We start from the raw sequence: 16,703 nt of genomic DNA, 5'->3' as shown, positions 1-16,703 counted from the left end.
GTTTCATGCTAACAGAAGACTAGGCCTGAATATAAAGGGACAGTTGGTCGTAACTTGTCTCATTGGAAGACTTCATGGTATAACAAGGCTTCAAGCATTAGCAGTGCCTTGCTCCACTATTTTCTCGTAATATTAACACAGACTCTGATGGAAAAAACCCAACTCATAATGGTATTAACTCCAGAGAGATCGATCTTCAAGTTTAGAAGGATCTGTAAGGTCTTAAATCCATTGGATTTAGTATGGTGTTGGCAGCTTGGATTTGCATAGAAGTGACCTTACAATGGGAATGGTGTAATAAATGGCACTTCACATTTTTGCTTAATGTTAAACTAATCTGAAGTTTGGTTTGCTTTTGTTTTAAGCCATTCATATCTAAGAAAATGATCTTAATGTTCGTGTGTCCTGAGCTGATCAGTAGGTCTTGGACCCTAATAGTTAATTTGAGCTAGTTGATCTTTTCTTAGGTTAAGTGCTAAAATCAGTTCAGCTTTCTACTAGCAAGTAGAGTTTTGTTTTCTTAATGGCAGTATATAAACATTCACAGTTTATTGCCTCAAGTGCAACATTTCTAAATAGCACTACTTTCATTGAATAATGAGTGGAGTATACAGATGAATAGTGAAAAAACATAGCTAAGCTTTTTGGCAAATGAAGCCTGCCAGTCTGTAATGCAGCTGGAGGTGCACGAAGGTGTACCCGCCATGTGGGTACAGATGGCATTGAGATATAACAGGTAGTGGTCACATCTCAACAAGGTGTGCACAAACTACTTTCTGTGATGGCCTGTGCTAAAATGCTTCTGAAGTTTTACTGTGGTGCTAGTAAAGAACAGCTATGATAATTAGTACAGCTTCAGGTAGCTGATGAGCAACTCCAATTTTTGTAGTCTCTGGAAGAGACAGTCATGAATAGTGTGTATTGCAGATTTCTAAATCCTTGTGAAGCAACCTTTTTCTTCTTTAATAAGTGAAGATTAAAACATGTAAGATTCAAATGCTTCATGCAGTTAAAGATAGAATAATTTAGCAATTCTGGTTTTAAGTTCAGATGGCTGGGTGTAGTTGAGCCCAGTAAACGAGGCATGTATTTTAGAATCAAGATAATTTTTTGACTCTGTTGAGAAAGACTGAACCCATTTAACAGCAGGGCCAATCTTAGAATACTTGTAGTTAGCAAAAATGAGTATACGGGGGGGAGAGACACAACCAAACCGCAACCAAAACACAAACACTCCCCCCAGTGCCTCTATCCTCTGACCCTGAAGGATGTTTAGGAAGAGGACAATAAGTGATACAATATCACTTTCTAAGGGCAATGCAATCTAAATAGGTCACAGGTGCTGGAATTCTTAGATATGGGGCAGGTGAGATTAATGTGATAATCTTGGAACTTCAGCTTTCCCACCACATGGTAAAAATAATGCAGAGATCTCAGGTTTCACAATTTTAATTAAAATGAATTAAAATTGTGGTTAATGTTCACATTAAGAAAGAACAGACGTGTCTTAACTCAGACGTCTGGGGGAAAAAAAAAAAGTGTCTGAAGAGAAAAACTTGTAGGGTCTTTTTTAAATACCTCTGTTCTTTCTCAAGCAATGTTGACAACTGGGGAGTTCCTCCTCAGAGGAATACAGAGGGGTTTGTCTTGTATTTAACAGGTTGGTCTAGGACTGATCACATCACAAATACTCCCCATGTTGGAAAGCTCTTAACAAAGCATATTATTTGCTCCCTGAGAAAAGGAAAATAAATGAAACAGTTTGAAAAAGAAGTCATCTCCCTGTAGGCAAAAGACAGCCACCAAATCTGTCGGAAGTACACTACTGGCAAGTTTCTAATCTAGAATTAAAGAAAAAATAATGAAATAACCTGGCAAACCACAACATACAACTTCATTTAGCTACGTTACAGCTTTGTAGAATCTTCCCTGCCTCTAACTTGTCTGTCCTTTTCCTGTGAAAGGTAGGTACACTCTCTAGCCAGGCACCATCTAGTAGCCACAGCATGAGAGGGGGATGTCAGGTGGTGGATCTTGGCCAAATGGAAACACCAGGTCCAAAGCAGACAGGGCCCTTGGATTATATGTCAGAAGGTAAGAATATCCTGTCCTGGCTGTTAGAATCATCAGGGCCATTTCATCTTAATACATATTTCAGAAGAAAATTGTATCTCTGTAAAGGAGGAGGTTTTAAACACAGCAAAATACAAAATTTGTGGAAAAAAAGCCCCCCTGTTACTTTCCCGAGTGCTGCTATTTCAAATATCCTGTTCAGAGAAGTGATTGATGTCCTAGAGCTGGTATTTGTAAAATCACTGGATGTGATGAACTAACAGCCTTGTCTAGAGGCGGGATGTAAGAGACAGCCTTCAATATCTGATACACATACTCCAAAAGGCAGACCTTTCCCCATGTAGGTAAGGGGTTCTTCCATCTCCTTTTAGTGGTATAACATATTACATATTTACCACTCACTGGTCTTAATAATCCCTTAGAGGGTGGATAAAAGTAGGGTAGTTGAGAAAAACTTTTTAGTAAGGCCTGGTGATGCATCATAATTTAGTGATGCTTGAAGAAATGCCAAGTTCCTAGCAAAGTTCGAATTTAAAGTCTTGATTTGGATGTCTCAGTGCAGGGCACAAAGTGAGAATAGGTGTTATACTTGTAAGGCTAGGTGAATCAATGCCAGTTCAGCAGCTTCTGCAGTGTTCTAGTTCAGGATGGCCCAAAGAGCTCCCAGTATGCCAGTTTCTTGTACAGAGTCACATTTGTTCTTTAAAAGGTCAGTACAAGCTCAGCATCCTGCAAGGGAGATGTGGCTGATCATTTCTTGGGACTATGCCAGGACTTATTAATTCATTAAAGACCTGGTAGAGCAAGGAACCCAGATAGGTGTATTTTACATTGAAGGTGGTTGCTGCTCAGAAATCAAAGTGATGACAATTAACAGTATGTGCTTGGAAGCATATCTCTGGGACCTCAAGAGATGAAGATGTGAGAACCAGTACGGAGGTTGCTGAACTTCGTTTGAAGATGCTCTGTTTCCTTGAGTCTAGGCCACATGTCTTAGTTCAAGAAATTACACTTCCTTAATGAACAAAAAGAACTTTTTTCTAAAGCTAAGACCTGTATCAGATCAGAAGGTAGGCGGAGGCCAAAGAAGGAATGTTGTAATGTAGAATACACTTGGAAGCTGTTTGCCAGCACAGTCTCTACTTCCTGAGTTAAAGGAGGGTAACTCTTTGTATGATGTTCATTAGTGCTGAGAATATACAGGATTTGTTTTCATAGACAGCTTTTGGTCAGGAAAAGTCACTTTCTTTGCAGGCATGAGCATGGTGAGCAGCATCGCTGAAGACTGGGAAAAGGGAATGTACCTGAAGGTAGAAGTAATGTGAAATGAGAAACATAGGGAGATAGGTGCATGGTCTGAGTTCTTGGTGAAACTCAGTCTTGAACTCAGTCTTTTAACTAAGACACCTTGGACTAGATGTACTAAATTCATGTCTTCTCACTATCAAGGTTGCCCCTCCAGATAATACATTATTTGAGTTTGGTCCTTTCTCTGTTCTTTTTGCCCTTGGGCTTTGGGGAAGGAGTCATTACTGCATAGGTAGCTTGACTTCTCCAGACCTCAGAGCGGAAAGGGAAAATGGAGAGGGGAATACACAGCTGGGCAGTGGCCCAGGAACACACTAGATACATGGGCTTTTCAGAATTTGAGACTGGTTGATACTCAAAAGTTTCTTGGCCATAATCTATCCCAGAAGCACACTGGGTGTAGACAAAACACCACTCTACGGTTACAGCTTAGTACTTAAAATCTACAGTTTACCACATCTAAGCTGAATGGTGATAAGTGGAGAATTTTTACTCATCTTCAATATGTGGTCTGCTAGGAACCTGGATGATGTTAGAGACTCCTTTTTCTGTTTTGATTATCTTCTGAAGCAAAATCTACTTGCTTCAGGGAAAAAAGATCTTCCCTCTTGCATCTGAACTGCAGTGACCCCAACTTGAGGTCTATCTACAGCATCCAAGTTCTTTATGTTGCGTTAGGAGCTATGTTTAAGCATCTGTTGAAATCCCAAAGACCGGAGTCTTCACCTGCAATTTCTGGGGTTGTGGTGGTGAAAGTACTACAAACTCGACTTACAGAGAACATACAAATTTGAGACTGGACTGGAAGATTCACAGTGTCTTAAGGGGAAGAAAGTGTTCGTCCTTGAAGTTTGATAGAAAGGATAGTAAACTGATTTTCATATTAAAATGTCCCTTTATTAATATATACTTTAAAAGATGTGTCTGTGAAAGAAGAAAAACTTGCTTCCTGGTGTTTTAAGCAGTTTCTTTTGTGATTCTTTTGTACAAAGATAAGGCAAGTAGCTTATATAGTAGCCAGTAATTCAGTCACTAATTAATTTACTGAGTTTCAGAAAAATACTGAGTGGTGATAATAATTCTCTACATGGTATTGGACCATACTAGCTCCAATCCTTTCCTAGCGAGAATGCAAGTTACTTCAATAAAACAGAAAATAAAAAGCAAAGCAAAAGTTCAGTGGAGTTTTGCAGTACACACTTCCAAATGGGCCTTGCTTCTTGATTTCAGTTTGTGCCTTTTCCTTCTATGCTGGTAGGCCCATAGAGGGACCGTCTGCTTCTGCAGAAGCACTATTAATGCTAGTGCTAGAGGGGAAGTGCTACATAATAATACATTTATTTTTTTTTCTGTTAGGTATACCAGCAATTTGGATTGCAAAAAAAGTTTGGGATACCTCCAGGAACTTGGGCACCTGTTTGATAGGTAGCATTGATCGTCTGTGAGCTGTAAGGATTGATCAGTTTTGAGTGTAAGGAAACCTGGCCTTGCAGAGAGCATGGTACTGAGATCCACTTCTCAAACTCATTGAAACAATCTTACTCCTCTTTGAGTGGATGTCTGCCATCCATGTAGCTATATGCTCCAGTTAGACCACAAAATATGTAGGACATGGGCAAGCTGCCCATGTGCTCCAAAAAGCTGTTTTCAAAAAGCCTTAAGACTCATGCTTACATATGAGGAGGAACAGCCCTCTCTCCAGGTGCTCTCGTAGTATCACCTTGTGCATTCTGCCTGTTTGCACAGAATCAGACTTTTTTTGCTTTTGCTGTATATCCAATATTCTTGCTAGGGAAGTGTAACATTTATGTTCTCTTTAACCATTCTGTAAATACTTATGTTTTTAAAAGGAAGAAAACATCCTACTGATTCCATACATCCTCAGCCAACAAATTGTAAACAAAACAATATCCTGCTTATACAGTTGGTTCTATAACAGTTCCTATGAAGTGTCTGATGAAAGAAGTTAGCACAAATGATTCTGTAAGGTGACAATGTTGTTTAACTTCTTAACCTATGCTGCTTTTACATACTTCATGTCAGAGAAACTGGTTGCTTGAACTAAAAATATCCCTGTGGAATTCTGACCTGACAAAAACACTCCAGGCATTTACTGCTGTGTCCACAGAAGCTAAAAGCTATGGGTTCCAGGATACTAACTCACTAGTCATCAAAAAAAGCCTGATCTCGCAGATCTCATCATTAGGTCTGGGTTTACATGGTCTTGTTAAGTATCCACAGAAAGCTTTCTTCGATACAAGCTGCCTTACAACAGTAACCTGTAGTTACAGTTACTCTTTTTTTCCGCTTTTAATGACTTCTGCCTGTTCATTAGAATTTCCTGAGTACAGGAAGGCTTTAGGTTGGGAATTTTTTTCACTGTTTTTCTTTTAAGGTGGAAAAAATTAATCCATCAGAAATGAGACTTGTATCCAAATGAGAAAAATGGATCATAAATTTTCATTGGCAAAAATGTTAAAATATTCTTGAGGCAGGGCAAAAAAACCTGAACTAATTAAGAAGGCACTATATCTAATAAAAATAATTTTGAATGCTATTTTGTTAACAGTTTTGTTCCCCATGTTGCAGCCTGTCCATACTCACTGCTATACAACAGGAGATAATAAAATTTGAAAAAGAAAGGGAGAACAACAATGATGATAAAAGGTACAAATGTGCTCTTATGTGAAGGACAAGTCACTGGAACAGGAATCTGAATTTTGGAAAAGGTTGTTTTCTCAGGTGACCAAAGTATTTTGATAAAATGATAAGCAGCAATCATGCTGAGTACGGAACAATTTTTCACCATCTCTAGTGAACACAAACTCTAGTTCAGAGATGCTGTATCTTCACTCACACAAGTGCAAGTGGTGGAACTCCTTGCATGATTTTTATGAATGTTTCTTGTTCTTCAAAAGCAACTTGAAACTTAGGAAATAAATTCTTTCTCAGGATATCCCCAAAATTATGAGTCAGAGTAAAAGCATGTTCCAGGAACTTATTATTGTATTCTTGCCATGCTTTTACAACTTTTTCCTAGGTATGTATCCCCCTGATGGCCATCATCAACAGGATGCTCACCCAGCTGAACTTTTGCTGATCCAACACAGTTGTTCCATAAGTCCAGTGTGTATCTATGATGAAAAAACCTAACTAGCTTTAAATTCTTCAGGTCTCACCATAGTTCTGAGGTATAGATACTGCAACAGTTTGCAAAGATTTAACATAAACATGTCATCTAACAGGATTATCTTGACACTTTTTTAATTCAGCTGAGAACAAGGGATCTGGCTCAAGTTCATCCTTGAACTCCCGGCTTGAAAATTTTCCCCACTGATCAAGGCTGGTCAGCAGGAATTCCCTTCAGGACCCGACATTGTATTTTCACAGTTTTTATCCAGGGCAAGGCTTTCTTTATCCCACAGCAAGTCAACAGATTAATTTTCATTTCAACTGAGTTCTTACATATGTGCTCTGGCATTGTATAAACTGTTTGTGTGAGTACAGGTCCTTAGTGCTTTCACAAACTTTTTCTTACAAATTCTTAACATCCATCTTGATATTCCCTCATTGCCCCCTGATCAGCCTATGTTTATCAAAGGAATTAGGTTTTCCTGATCTTTCCTTTGCAAATAAAACAAATTAACCACCAGTCTCACTTAGTACTTAAGATGCATATCTAAAAACCTTGGTTTTTGCTCATGTGAATCAAGATAAAATTTGTGGAGTACAGCTTTGCCAAATGTTGCCACAAATCATAATACTAATTTATTGTAACATTTTTCCAGTGTCTCCTGTATACATTTGGTTCTCCTCTTTTTTGCACATATTCCTGCAGACCTTTATTTCTTACTGTGTGGCAGTCAACTTCTACACCTTGCAACTTACTGCTCTATTTTCTTTTTTTAAATATCCCATAAATGATAATTTATGACCAAACAATTTTTTCATCTCTAATATCTAAATTCTGTCCAGTGTCTTGCCTGTGAAAGAATTTCTTCAGAAATTTCCTTTTCATGTTAACAAGTTGAAGAAAAGCTCTATACACCAGTTTGTCTGTGAATCTTTTTACTTTCTCCTTGAGAGTTAAAAGTTTCTGAAGGCAAAACTGTCTCTAGTACATTGCCTGTTCTTTTTTCTTTTCTTTTTTCTTTTCTCTTTTCTTTTCTTTTCTTTTCTTTTCTTTTCTTTTCTTTTCTTTTCTTTTCTTTTCTTTTCTTTTCTTTTCTTTTCTTTTCTTTTCTTTTCTTTTCTTTTCTTTTCTTTTCTTTTCTTTTCTTTTCTTTTCTTTTCTTTTCTTTTCTTTTCTTTTCTCAAGCAGACCTTGTCCCAGTGAAATTGTAACACGTACTATGCTCCTTAGCACCCCTCCGGTTTGCAGAGCATTGTTCCTGTTGGGAACACTAAACTCACCCTCAGAAAACTCCACTTGAAGTGGGTCCTTTTACTTGAATTTCTGTCTTGGAACAGTCTCCTTGTCTTTATTTTTTTTGCCCTGCAGCCTGTTATTTTTAGTCTTAAACACAGCCTAGTAGGTATTTTCAGATTTTCTAACAGAACTGTATTTTACAGCCTCTTTAAAAAAAAAAAGGAAAGATGACTTGTGTGTTACAATTGAAACTTCCTAGCCTTTTCCTTTAATTTCAGTTGCTTACTAAATCTGCTTCTAAACAAATAGCACAGCTTGAAAGTCTGTCATTCCCTGCAAGTGTGGAGACCAATGATCTTTCACGAAGTGTTTCACATATCTTTCCTTAAACCATTTCTCCCTCCCACCTGCCATTTTGCTCCCTACTGCAGCAGCTGAATTCCCCCATTCTTCCAGAAGAAAACTTTTGAGGGATTTTATCCAGGAACCCAAAGCCCCTGTTGATGTATTGAGCAGGTCTTCTGGGCCCAGGTTTTCACTTTCTCATCCAGTTTGCTTTAATCTGGTCATACTGAGGGTCAGCATGTGATCCAGGAAGCAAATACAAGTCCCTACAACTACAGGCAGCACACGTTTCCATACAGCTGGCAAGCATGGGTTGGTGTGGGTGGCACAGGAATATGGCTCCCAAATGCAATTAAACCTAGACTATGAACAGTGTATTAACTCATTAACAGACAAATTAATAACTGTATTTATAACAGTAATGCTAATTTTTCTTATCAAAGTGCTAATAATTATTCTACCCAAACCAAAAATGTGCAGCAAATGGTCAGCTGTCACTCCCCTGGAGTTTCAGTGTTCCTTTAAAGGCGAAAAAGTACTACTAAAGGGCAGTTTTCACCTTACATTTGTTGCATACACCTGGATCACCCCAGGTGGAAACCAGTAACTGTTGGTGGATGCCCTTTAAGATTTGAATTTGAAAAAGTCAAATGCAAAGAGCCTACTAATGCTTGCCTTTCTTGGGATCTGACTGGCCAACTTCAGTTTCACTTCTTTACTTAAGCTTAGCTATTTTCTGAATATTGAGTGTTTTCTAGAGTTTTCTGCTAAATGGCTTTAGTTAAAGGTTAATATGAAGCCTTCTATTCAAGCTTATTGGAAAGGGCCCACAAAATGAACTTGTGAGGAATAATTATAAAGGAAAATTAATTCCTTGTCGAGTAAATATGAAGGATTAGTTATTGTAAATTAACCTTGACAACTGCATCCTTGAGAGAACTATGGAAGGCCTTGAAAAGAGCAAAAGCAGACTTGCAGAGTAAATTAAATGCAATTAATTGCACCAGATTCTCTGGTGAGAATCTGTTTATTGTAGTTCACTGTCTGGTTTATTTAAAAAAGACATTTTTTAAGGTTAAAAAAAAAAAACCATGTTGGTAAATACAATCTTGGTCTAATAACTGATGTTACTTAGCCAAGAACTGTAGTTTTATATTTCAAGTTGTTGAAAATCTGGTCTAATATACTTCTTAGATGCTAGAATAGGCAAGCTTCTCCTGCCATCAAAGAAAACATACCCTAAACCCCAAACCAGGGAGAACTGCCTGACTCCACAAGATGATTTGTATGCTCACTGAAAGACATTTTAAATACTAAAATAAAATCTGTCTTTCCAGAATAACCCAGTCCTGGCTATATTACTTCAGAGCCTATCTCCAGATGCATGCCCCTGTTACTTCTCCCTCCAGCACAGAATCTTCCTCCTCCCTGACCACAGAATCTTCCTAAGAATTTATGTAAAGGGAGAAAAACTTGCTGATTCCAGGGAATGGGTAAAGTTCTTGTGTCTCAAAGAATTTTGAAAAGCTTGACCTTGTCAGCAGTTCCCTTTTGCTCTTCTATAGTTTTATTTTCTTGAAAAACAGTTTGCTGAGTCTTTCAGTGTACCAGAACAATCTAGGGGTCATAGTGACAGAGGGTGATGGGCAATGCCAACATTGCTGTCTCCAGCAGAGCAGGATGGGGTAAAGCAGTTTGTTGTGTCTGCCCAGTAGATGTAACTTCAGTCTGTGAACTGAAGGAAATTGCACAGTTTCTAAGATAATGAGGTACAATTAGTGCCAGATGTGAATGTGGCAATTTTACAGTAAATAAACACAACTCTGAACAATGAGGCTATAAATTAAAGAAACTTTACCTGAAATAGAGAAAGCAAATGGAAACAGAAGTTTGGCTTAAGCTTCTGCTGGTTTGCTGTGCAAATCAGTTCCTGTGTTACAGATATGTGATCTTCATTAAATACTCATATCTTCATGAAATATTGTAAGAATTTCAGGTTTTTAGAAGTTATTGCTTATTAAATACATTGCAAGATAAGTGACCAAAAATCACCAACAGTAAAGCTGAGGATAAAGTAAGCTGATAACAAAAAAAAACCAAAACCAAACAAAAAATCCACCCCAAAACCAAAACCAACCAACCAAAGCATCTTAGGAAAACTGATTTCCTCTGAATAGGCTGTATGGAGATTTGCTGTGCGAATGTACCTTGTTTTTTTCTACAAGAAAACGTAGACTGACATGAAATAATCCTGTGCAGAGACTCTTGAAGAAATTCAAGCTGACCCTGGGCTTTTGCCAAGTGCTCTGAGAAAGGTCAACTTACTGAAGTCGAACTGCAGCGTTTCACTTACTTGAGAGGTCAAGGGAAGTGTTGCATAAACTGACAAAGCATCTGAGTAAAGATTCTGAATGCTGTTTTTGGATTTTGATTTCTAGATGCTGACTCACACTCTCAGTACCAGTATTTTCTTAACAGCATATTTGCGGGGGATCTCAGTGAAGATTTGTAAGCATGGCTCATCTGAACAGATGTATTTCAGTATTTCATGTGCCCTCACTCATTCAGTGTGCCCAATGTGCCTGCGTGGGGCTGGTGCAAATGAACATACAAGGCAACAGCAACTTCTCAAAACAACTATAAGCATGCATCTCTCCCTGAGGGGATCTCCTTCATACTTGCCAGTTAGAAGCCCCTTTACAGGTACGAACTCTCAGAAGTTGTTTAATTTTGCCTATTGAACTGATACGCCCACAACCAGCAGTGTCTTATTAACTGAGCCTTGAGTTTTGTGAGACTGACTAACTACAGAGCTGCTGAAAGCACTCCTGTGGTTTGAAAGCTTGTGGCTTACAGTGTAACTGAAGGTGTTATTCCTGTGAAGTTGGCTTTAAATTCTTCTCGCTAGCAATAAACTACATTCTAGAATTCCTCTCTTCTCAATGTCTTACTCTTGTATACTTACTGATGTTAAGGTGGGGTCTTATTACTTTTCCTACCCTCTTCCTTTTCTTTACAGCCAATTACGAAGCTTTGAGTGGTGTTTATAGGGTTTTAAGTGTCCCGGTCACTGAATGATTTAGTTCAGTCATCATCCAAATATAGAGCATTTAATCAGACGTAGCCCTTTCTGGCCGCTTGGCGCTGGGAACCCCTTGTTGTCCAGAACCCAAGTACTTATAACTAGGTAAGCCTGCTGTCACCAGAGACCTTCTATTTCCAGCGCTTAGCACACTAGGTGACGGGGCACAGCTGCCCGTGCCGCGGCGGGCCCTCAGGCCCCCGCCCGCTCCCGCCGCCCGTCCCCGCCCGCGGCCCGTGACGCGCGCCCGGCGCGGCAGCGCCGCCGCCATCAGCGGGCGCCGGCAGCGGAAGCGGCCCCGCCTCCGGCCCGGCCGGCGCGGAGCGGCCGCCATGGGGGGGGTGCGGGCGGCCGGGCGGCGGCTGCTGCGGCGGCTGCGGGGCGCCGAGGGGCTGCGGGAGACCTGCCGGCAGTACCCGCTCTCCTGCTGCCTCCTCCTGGGGCTGGGCACCGCCACCCTCCTCCTCAACCGGTAACCGAGCGGGCGGGCGGGCGGGCGGGCGGGGGAGCCGGGCGCGGGCGGCGCGGCGCCTTCTCACGCAGCGGCTTTTCCTTCCCCTCTGTCTGTAAGGTATCTTCATGTTTTGATGATCTTCTGGTCGTTCGTGGCTGGGGTCGTCACCTTCTACTGCTCATTGGGACCGGATTCCCTCCTGCCCAATATTCTGTTCACAATAAAATATAAGCCCAAGGTAAATATGTCTGTGAAGAGTCTTGTGCTTCCTTGAAATATGATAAGAATTTATACGGAGTAGCAATTCTTTTCTAATCCTAGCTGCTTTCAGAAACACTGTGCATCTGTACCGCTCGTACACTCCTGCTGACAGGTGTGGCAAATAAATGATGATTAAGAGTTTGAATTCTTACCGTGTTTCTGCATAGTCCCATCAGATCCACGTATGGCTGCAAGGCCGCTTGTTGGAGTGTCCATGGATGAATGATTCCTGCTTCCCTCATTGTACATTTTGAGCATTTGAGTAGCAGGCAGTGAAGAAACTATGCTGTTGTCTGCTTTAATGGGGCTTTTTATTTTCTAAAGATGCCCTCCTGACCAATGGTGAGTCTTCTGTGCTCACTGTAATCAAAATTCTCTAAGCAGTACTGCACTTGAAAGAGAAAACTGTTCCCAAAGTAAATTGCTCTTTTCTAACTTAAAACAGTTTAATGTAGAATTTCATAGGGCTAAAAAGGTATAGTTACAGTAGTTCAAGGCTGTGTGTAAGGGAGAGAAACCATCTGGTTGATTACTAGACTAGAATAATGTACAAGGAGATGAGTGGAGATGTGAGAGGATATATGTGTCCTCTCACTTTGTTTTAGCAGAAGCGATTTTTCTTTTTGGTCCAGCTGTTTTTCATACCATGCCTTGTTACCTTGTTTTCCTGTTGGAAGAACAAGTTTGTCTTTATTCAGATCTGTGTAATAGTATGCTCTAAAAGGAAATTTCACAAATGTGTTGGTATATTAATAGAGTCATCATTTTGGAGAATGTAAACTTGCCTAAATCTCTTAGCAGTTGGAATTGCCGGAGCTGTTTCCCCATGGTCACAGTTGTGCTGTATGTGGCAAGGTGAAATGCAAGAGGCACAGGTAATTTACATATGTGGCACTGGTAAGCTTAGTACTGTTGCCATTTTGCACATCACAGTAGGAAACTGTCAGTTGCACATTTTTACATAAACTTCTCCATGCTCTCCTCCAGACCTACTTTGCTTCTGGAAAACTATCAGCCATGGCTGGATCTGAAAGTGCCTTCCAAGGTTGATGCGTCGCTTTCGGAGGTAATTGGTGCATTGTGTCTTTAGTACATTAAAATTCTGTGGGTTTCTATTACGTGTCTTTGAAGCTTTTTGCTTCTGGTTCAGAGGTGGTTCAGATGTACCTCACAGGTATTTTAACTTTTTCAAGTGGAAATCAAATCAAAAGAAGGTTTGCTGGGAGCAGGGAGCCAAGGTGGCCTACTTTTAAAGACGGACTGCTTGTGTAGCAGTGCACCTAGAACATAGAAGAAATGTCTGTGTAAACTGGGAAAAATAGTGGAAAGAACAGTTACAATTGAATGTGTCTGAGTCTTTAAAAAAAAGTTGAAGATTTCAGCCTGCTTAGCTTCTTGGGGTTGAGGGTAAAAGATGATTTGCTCCAACTTCTGTTCTGTGATGAAGATGGTAATTTGGTGGTAGGGAGCCTACAAGAAAGGTGGAAAGAAGCTATTACAAGACCATGGGAGAAGACAAGGAGAAATGGATTCAAACTGATAGATTAGATATTAAGAAGAAATTCTTTACTATGAGAGTGGTGAGGCACTGGAACACGTTGCCCTATCCCTGCAAGTGTTTAAGGCCAGGTGGGATGAATCAGCCTGGCCAAGTGGAAGGTGTCCCTGCCCATGGCAGAGGGTTGGAACTAGATCATCTTTGAAGTCCCTTCTAACCCAAACCATTCTATGAATCTATTTAAAATCATGAGACAAAGCTGTAACAAAATCTGTCTAAAAAAAGAAATTGCTGAATTTACTCAGAGAAGAATAATATAGATATCTTTTTTAGTAAGACTGTAAAACAGGAATTTTGTTTTGTTATAATCTCTTTAAAAAGGAGCTGTTGGAAGAGCAATTTTTCTTTGGGCTTTTTTTTTTTATTTCCTTGATTAGTAATTGATGAAATATATTAGGAGCTAAACAGATAAACTTTGTGTTTTTTGAAGCTAGGAAAATACACAAGCACATACATAGATTGATACCCATTTATTTAGAATTCCAGCTTTGGAGTTCTATGGTAGGAGGTTGAACAACTGGTGTAGCAGAAGTGAGGGGATTTTTGTGTGTCAGTTCTTGTAATTAACAGCATAGGGCATGAAGTCAAAGCCATGTGTGTCTGTGGTATAAGCTAACACTTTAGTTCAGCTCTGTGAGATGTCCCAGGCATGGCCCACTGCAGGAGTGGGAGGAGATTGAAAACCTTAAGGAAGGCATGGACAGTTGAGTGTTTTTTAGAAAGAACAGATAATAACTTGTTGACTTCCTCTTGTTGAATAAAGTGACTTCTGTGATTTCAGAAGTAAACAGTTATTCTTTGAAAGTTACTTAATGTATTTTTAAAATAAGTTTAAGTGTATTTAAATGACAGTATTGCTGATTAGAATTTCTATAGACCCTTGCTTTAATAATAGAATGTAAAATAAATGTTTCTATGGATTTAATATTTTTAGGATTTAGGGTACCGAATAGCTGAGGCAGTCTACCAAAGGATGTTGTAAATGCCGAAGAATTGGAAATTTTTTTGTTTGGCTTAAATGGGAATTTGATGCTGTAAAGGTTCTTTGTAGTATCTTTTTGTAAGAGATATGAGTAGATACCGTAGTTATCTTCTTGGCATTTTGTATGTGATTGCTGTAGTTCTGCTTTTACCAAAATAGTGGCCTTTTCTTTGCTGTTACTTTTCACTTCAGTGGCATGTCCCAGGCCCTGCTTTGTTTAGCACTGCAGATGTGGGTTTTGTGTATCCATGCCCATGCTTCTCATTCCTTTACCTCCTTTGTGTGCTTAACTGCAGCAAGCTGGGGTCACCCTCCTCAACCCAACCTCCTCTGGGTTTGATGGACCCAAGCAACTAGTCTGAGCCACCTTTTTTACCTGTGTTGAACAGACACTGTTTGGGATGAGAAATCTCACTGCATGGTTCCTCATTGCAACTCTTCTCTACTGGTTAAAAGGGTAGCAGGGGGTTCTGCCCATACCATATTCCTCTTGACCATCTGCTTTGAGGATGCAGCATGTAATGCTGGCCTGGAATTGGATAGCCTGCTTCAGGTTGGAAGGAGAGACTGCTCTTACTTTCTTTTGTGGGTTAGTCATACATTAGAGAGAAGCTGATACCGTGTGAACTGAATTAAGGTTAATTAGATTCTAAAGGAGTGCAGAATGCAGTCTGCTTCTAAAAAGCAGTTTCTTCAAATACTTGGAAAAATTTGGGATTTTTTTTTATTATGTTTTAATTTTTCTAGTTCTTTCTTTGCAGCTTGAAGAATTTTGGCAACATTCTGATTTCCAAATGTTTCTAATTTGAACCAGGTGTATAGCCTTTAAGCTTGTGTTTTCAAGTGCTTTCAGAATAATTTAATACACAGTCAAATCAGAAATCCAAGTTTTCCTCACAAGTATGGATTTTTCTTTCTTGGATTGCAATGATAGTTTGTCTCACTTTGCAAATTCTTAGTCTTTTGCAGTCTTGTTTTAGTCTGTTCAGCTGCTGTGCGTGGTTTAGAAGAATAACAAAACCTGTGCCTGGACATTCCTCCCTGCATTTATGTTTGTTGATATAGTTGAATGCTAAACTGTCTCAACCATGCATCCATCAATATTTTAGAATTTGGGCTGTATCCTGCACAAAAGTAATGCAGTGACCTAAGTATAATTTTGTTTCCAGTTTCTAATCCATTTTGCATTATGTTTGTTTCTTCAGTATTTTCTTTCTTTTTGAATTAGGGCATGATATCAGTTGGTCTGTTTCACGTTGTGTATAATCCAGGTGCTACAGATTTTATGAGGGAGATTTTAATCCTGTTGTTCTGTTAATGAACTTATCTTTTTCTCTACAATCTCATTTTTGCTATGTGAGGGGTGATTGCAAGTCGAATCTGCGGAAAGCTGCTCAGCTACTCTTGATCAGCATTGTGAAAAAAATGTCCCACTGGATCAAGGTGCAGCTGTCTTTTGATCTCACTTTTTTTTTTTAATTCTTCTCAGATTCTTGGCTTGATTATGAGACAAGTTTTTTTTTATTGTTTTCTAAAAGCAAGAAATAGACAAATACATGACAAGAAATCAGTTATTGCCCGAATGTGCTCTTAGCAAGTCCTGAACTCTTGCAGTAACACAGTGGACTGTATACTTTCTTATTGGAATAGCTTGTTTTACCCCCAGGAAGTGGCCTCAGCTGTCAGGTGTTTTAAGGGTTTATAATTTTTGTTGTAGTTTATGTATCAAATCCTTGCTCCTTTCTGTTCTAATTGGACCCAGTAGTTCTGACTTGCTACTGACTCAGTCATCACTCATCTCTACAGTTCCTCCTCCTGAAAATTGGGGTCAGTTGTGTGGCAGTCCCCGAAAAGCTTGTCTCAGCAGCAAACACTGACTAGCTTACAGTGCTGCAGTGCATGCTAGAAAATTATTTCTCTCTCTTTTTTTTATTATTTTTTTTTTATTGCTACCTGCTGCATTTGGTTTTACACTTGTAATCTCTTTCCAATTCAAAGCTGCCCACGCATAGTAAAACCAGTCATTTTGTAAAATGCTTGAAAAAATAGGTAGGCTTTAAATGAAGTGACTCATCATTTGTATTTAAAACTGGTGAATAATACTTTACAGACAAGGAAATGGCTTATCATTAGCTGTCATTCTTTGAGGTGTCCCATCCAGTTTATTGGCGTGTGTGAAGTGTGAGCAGTTGTGCATGAATAATATTTTTGTTGTTGCTAGAATGGAAGTGGGTACACAGGTCCTGCTTCCCTAGTGCTTTATGAAAGTGC

At 39.5% G+C, this 16,703-nt stretch overlaps 1 protein-coding gene across 5 annotated transcripts in view; it reads left to right on the top strand.

Moving 5' to 3' along the window:
• Window positions 1-11,461: 11,461 nt before the first annotated feature.
• The window catches only part of SNX14 (sorting nexin 14), a 45,168-nt gene continuing 39,926 nt past the window's right edge, over window positions 11,462-16,703 (top strand). For 2 of the 5 annotated variants that reach the window (XM_058834456.1, XM_058834453.1), the window contains exons 1-4: window positions 11,467-11,649; window positions 11,749-11,869; window positions 12,694-12,767; window positions 12,880-12,958. In XM_058834456.1, coding sequence (XP_058690439.1) covers window positions 11,510-11,649; window positions 11,749-11,869; window positions 12,694-12,767; window positions 12,880-12,958 — 414 coding nt within the window. In that variant the 5' untranslated portion in view covers window positions 11,467-11,509. Of the gene's footprint in view, window positions 11,650-11,748; window positions 11,870-12,690; window positions 12,768-12,879; window positions 12,959-16,703 lie in introns of all 5 variants that reach the window. The other 3 variants (XM_058834454.1, XM_058834452.1, XM_058834455.1) reach the window with 2 other exon arrangements.

This window comes from Poecile atricapillus, chromosome 3 (assembly GCF_030490865.1).
Source record: "Poecile atricapillus isolate bPoeAtr1 chromosome 3, bPoeAtr1.hap1, whole genome shotgun sequence".
Lineage (NCBI taxonomy): Eukaryota > Metazoa > Chordata > Aves > Passeriformes > Paridae > Poecile > Poecile atricapillus.
This window is presented reverse-complemented; position numbering and strand designations above follow the sequence as displayed.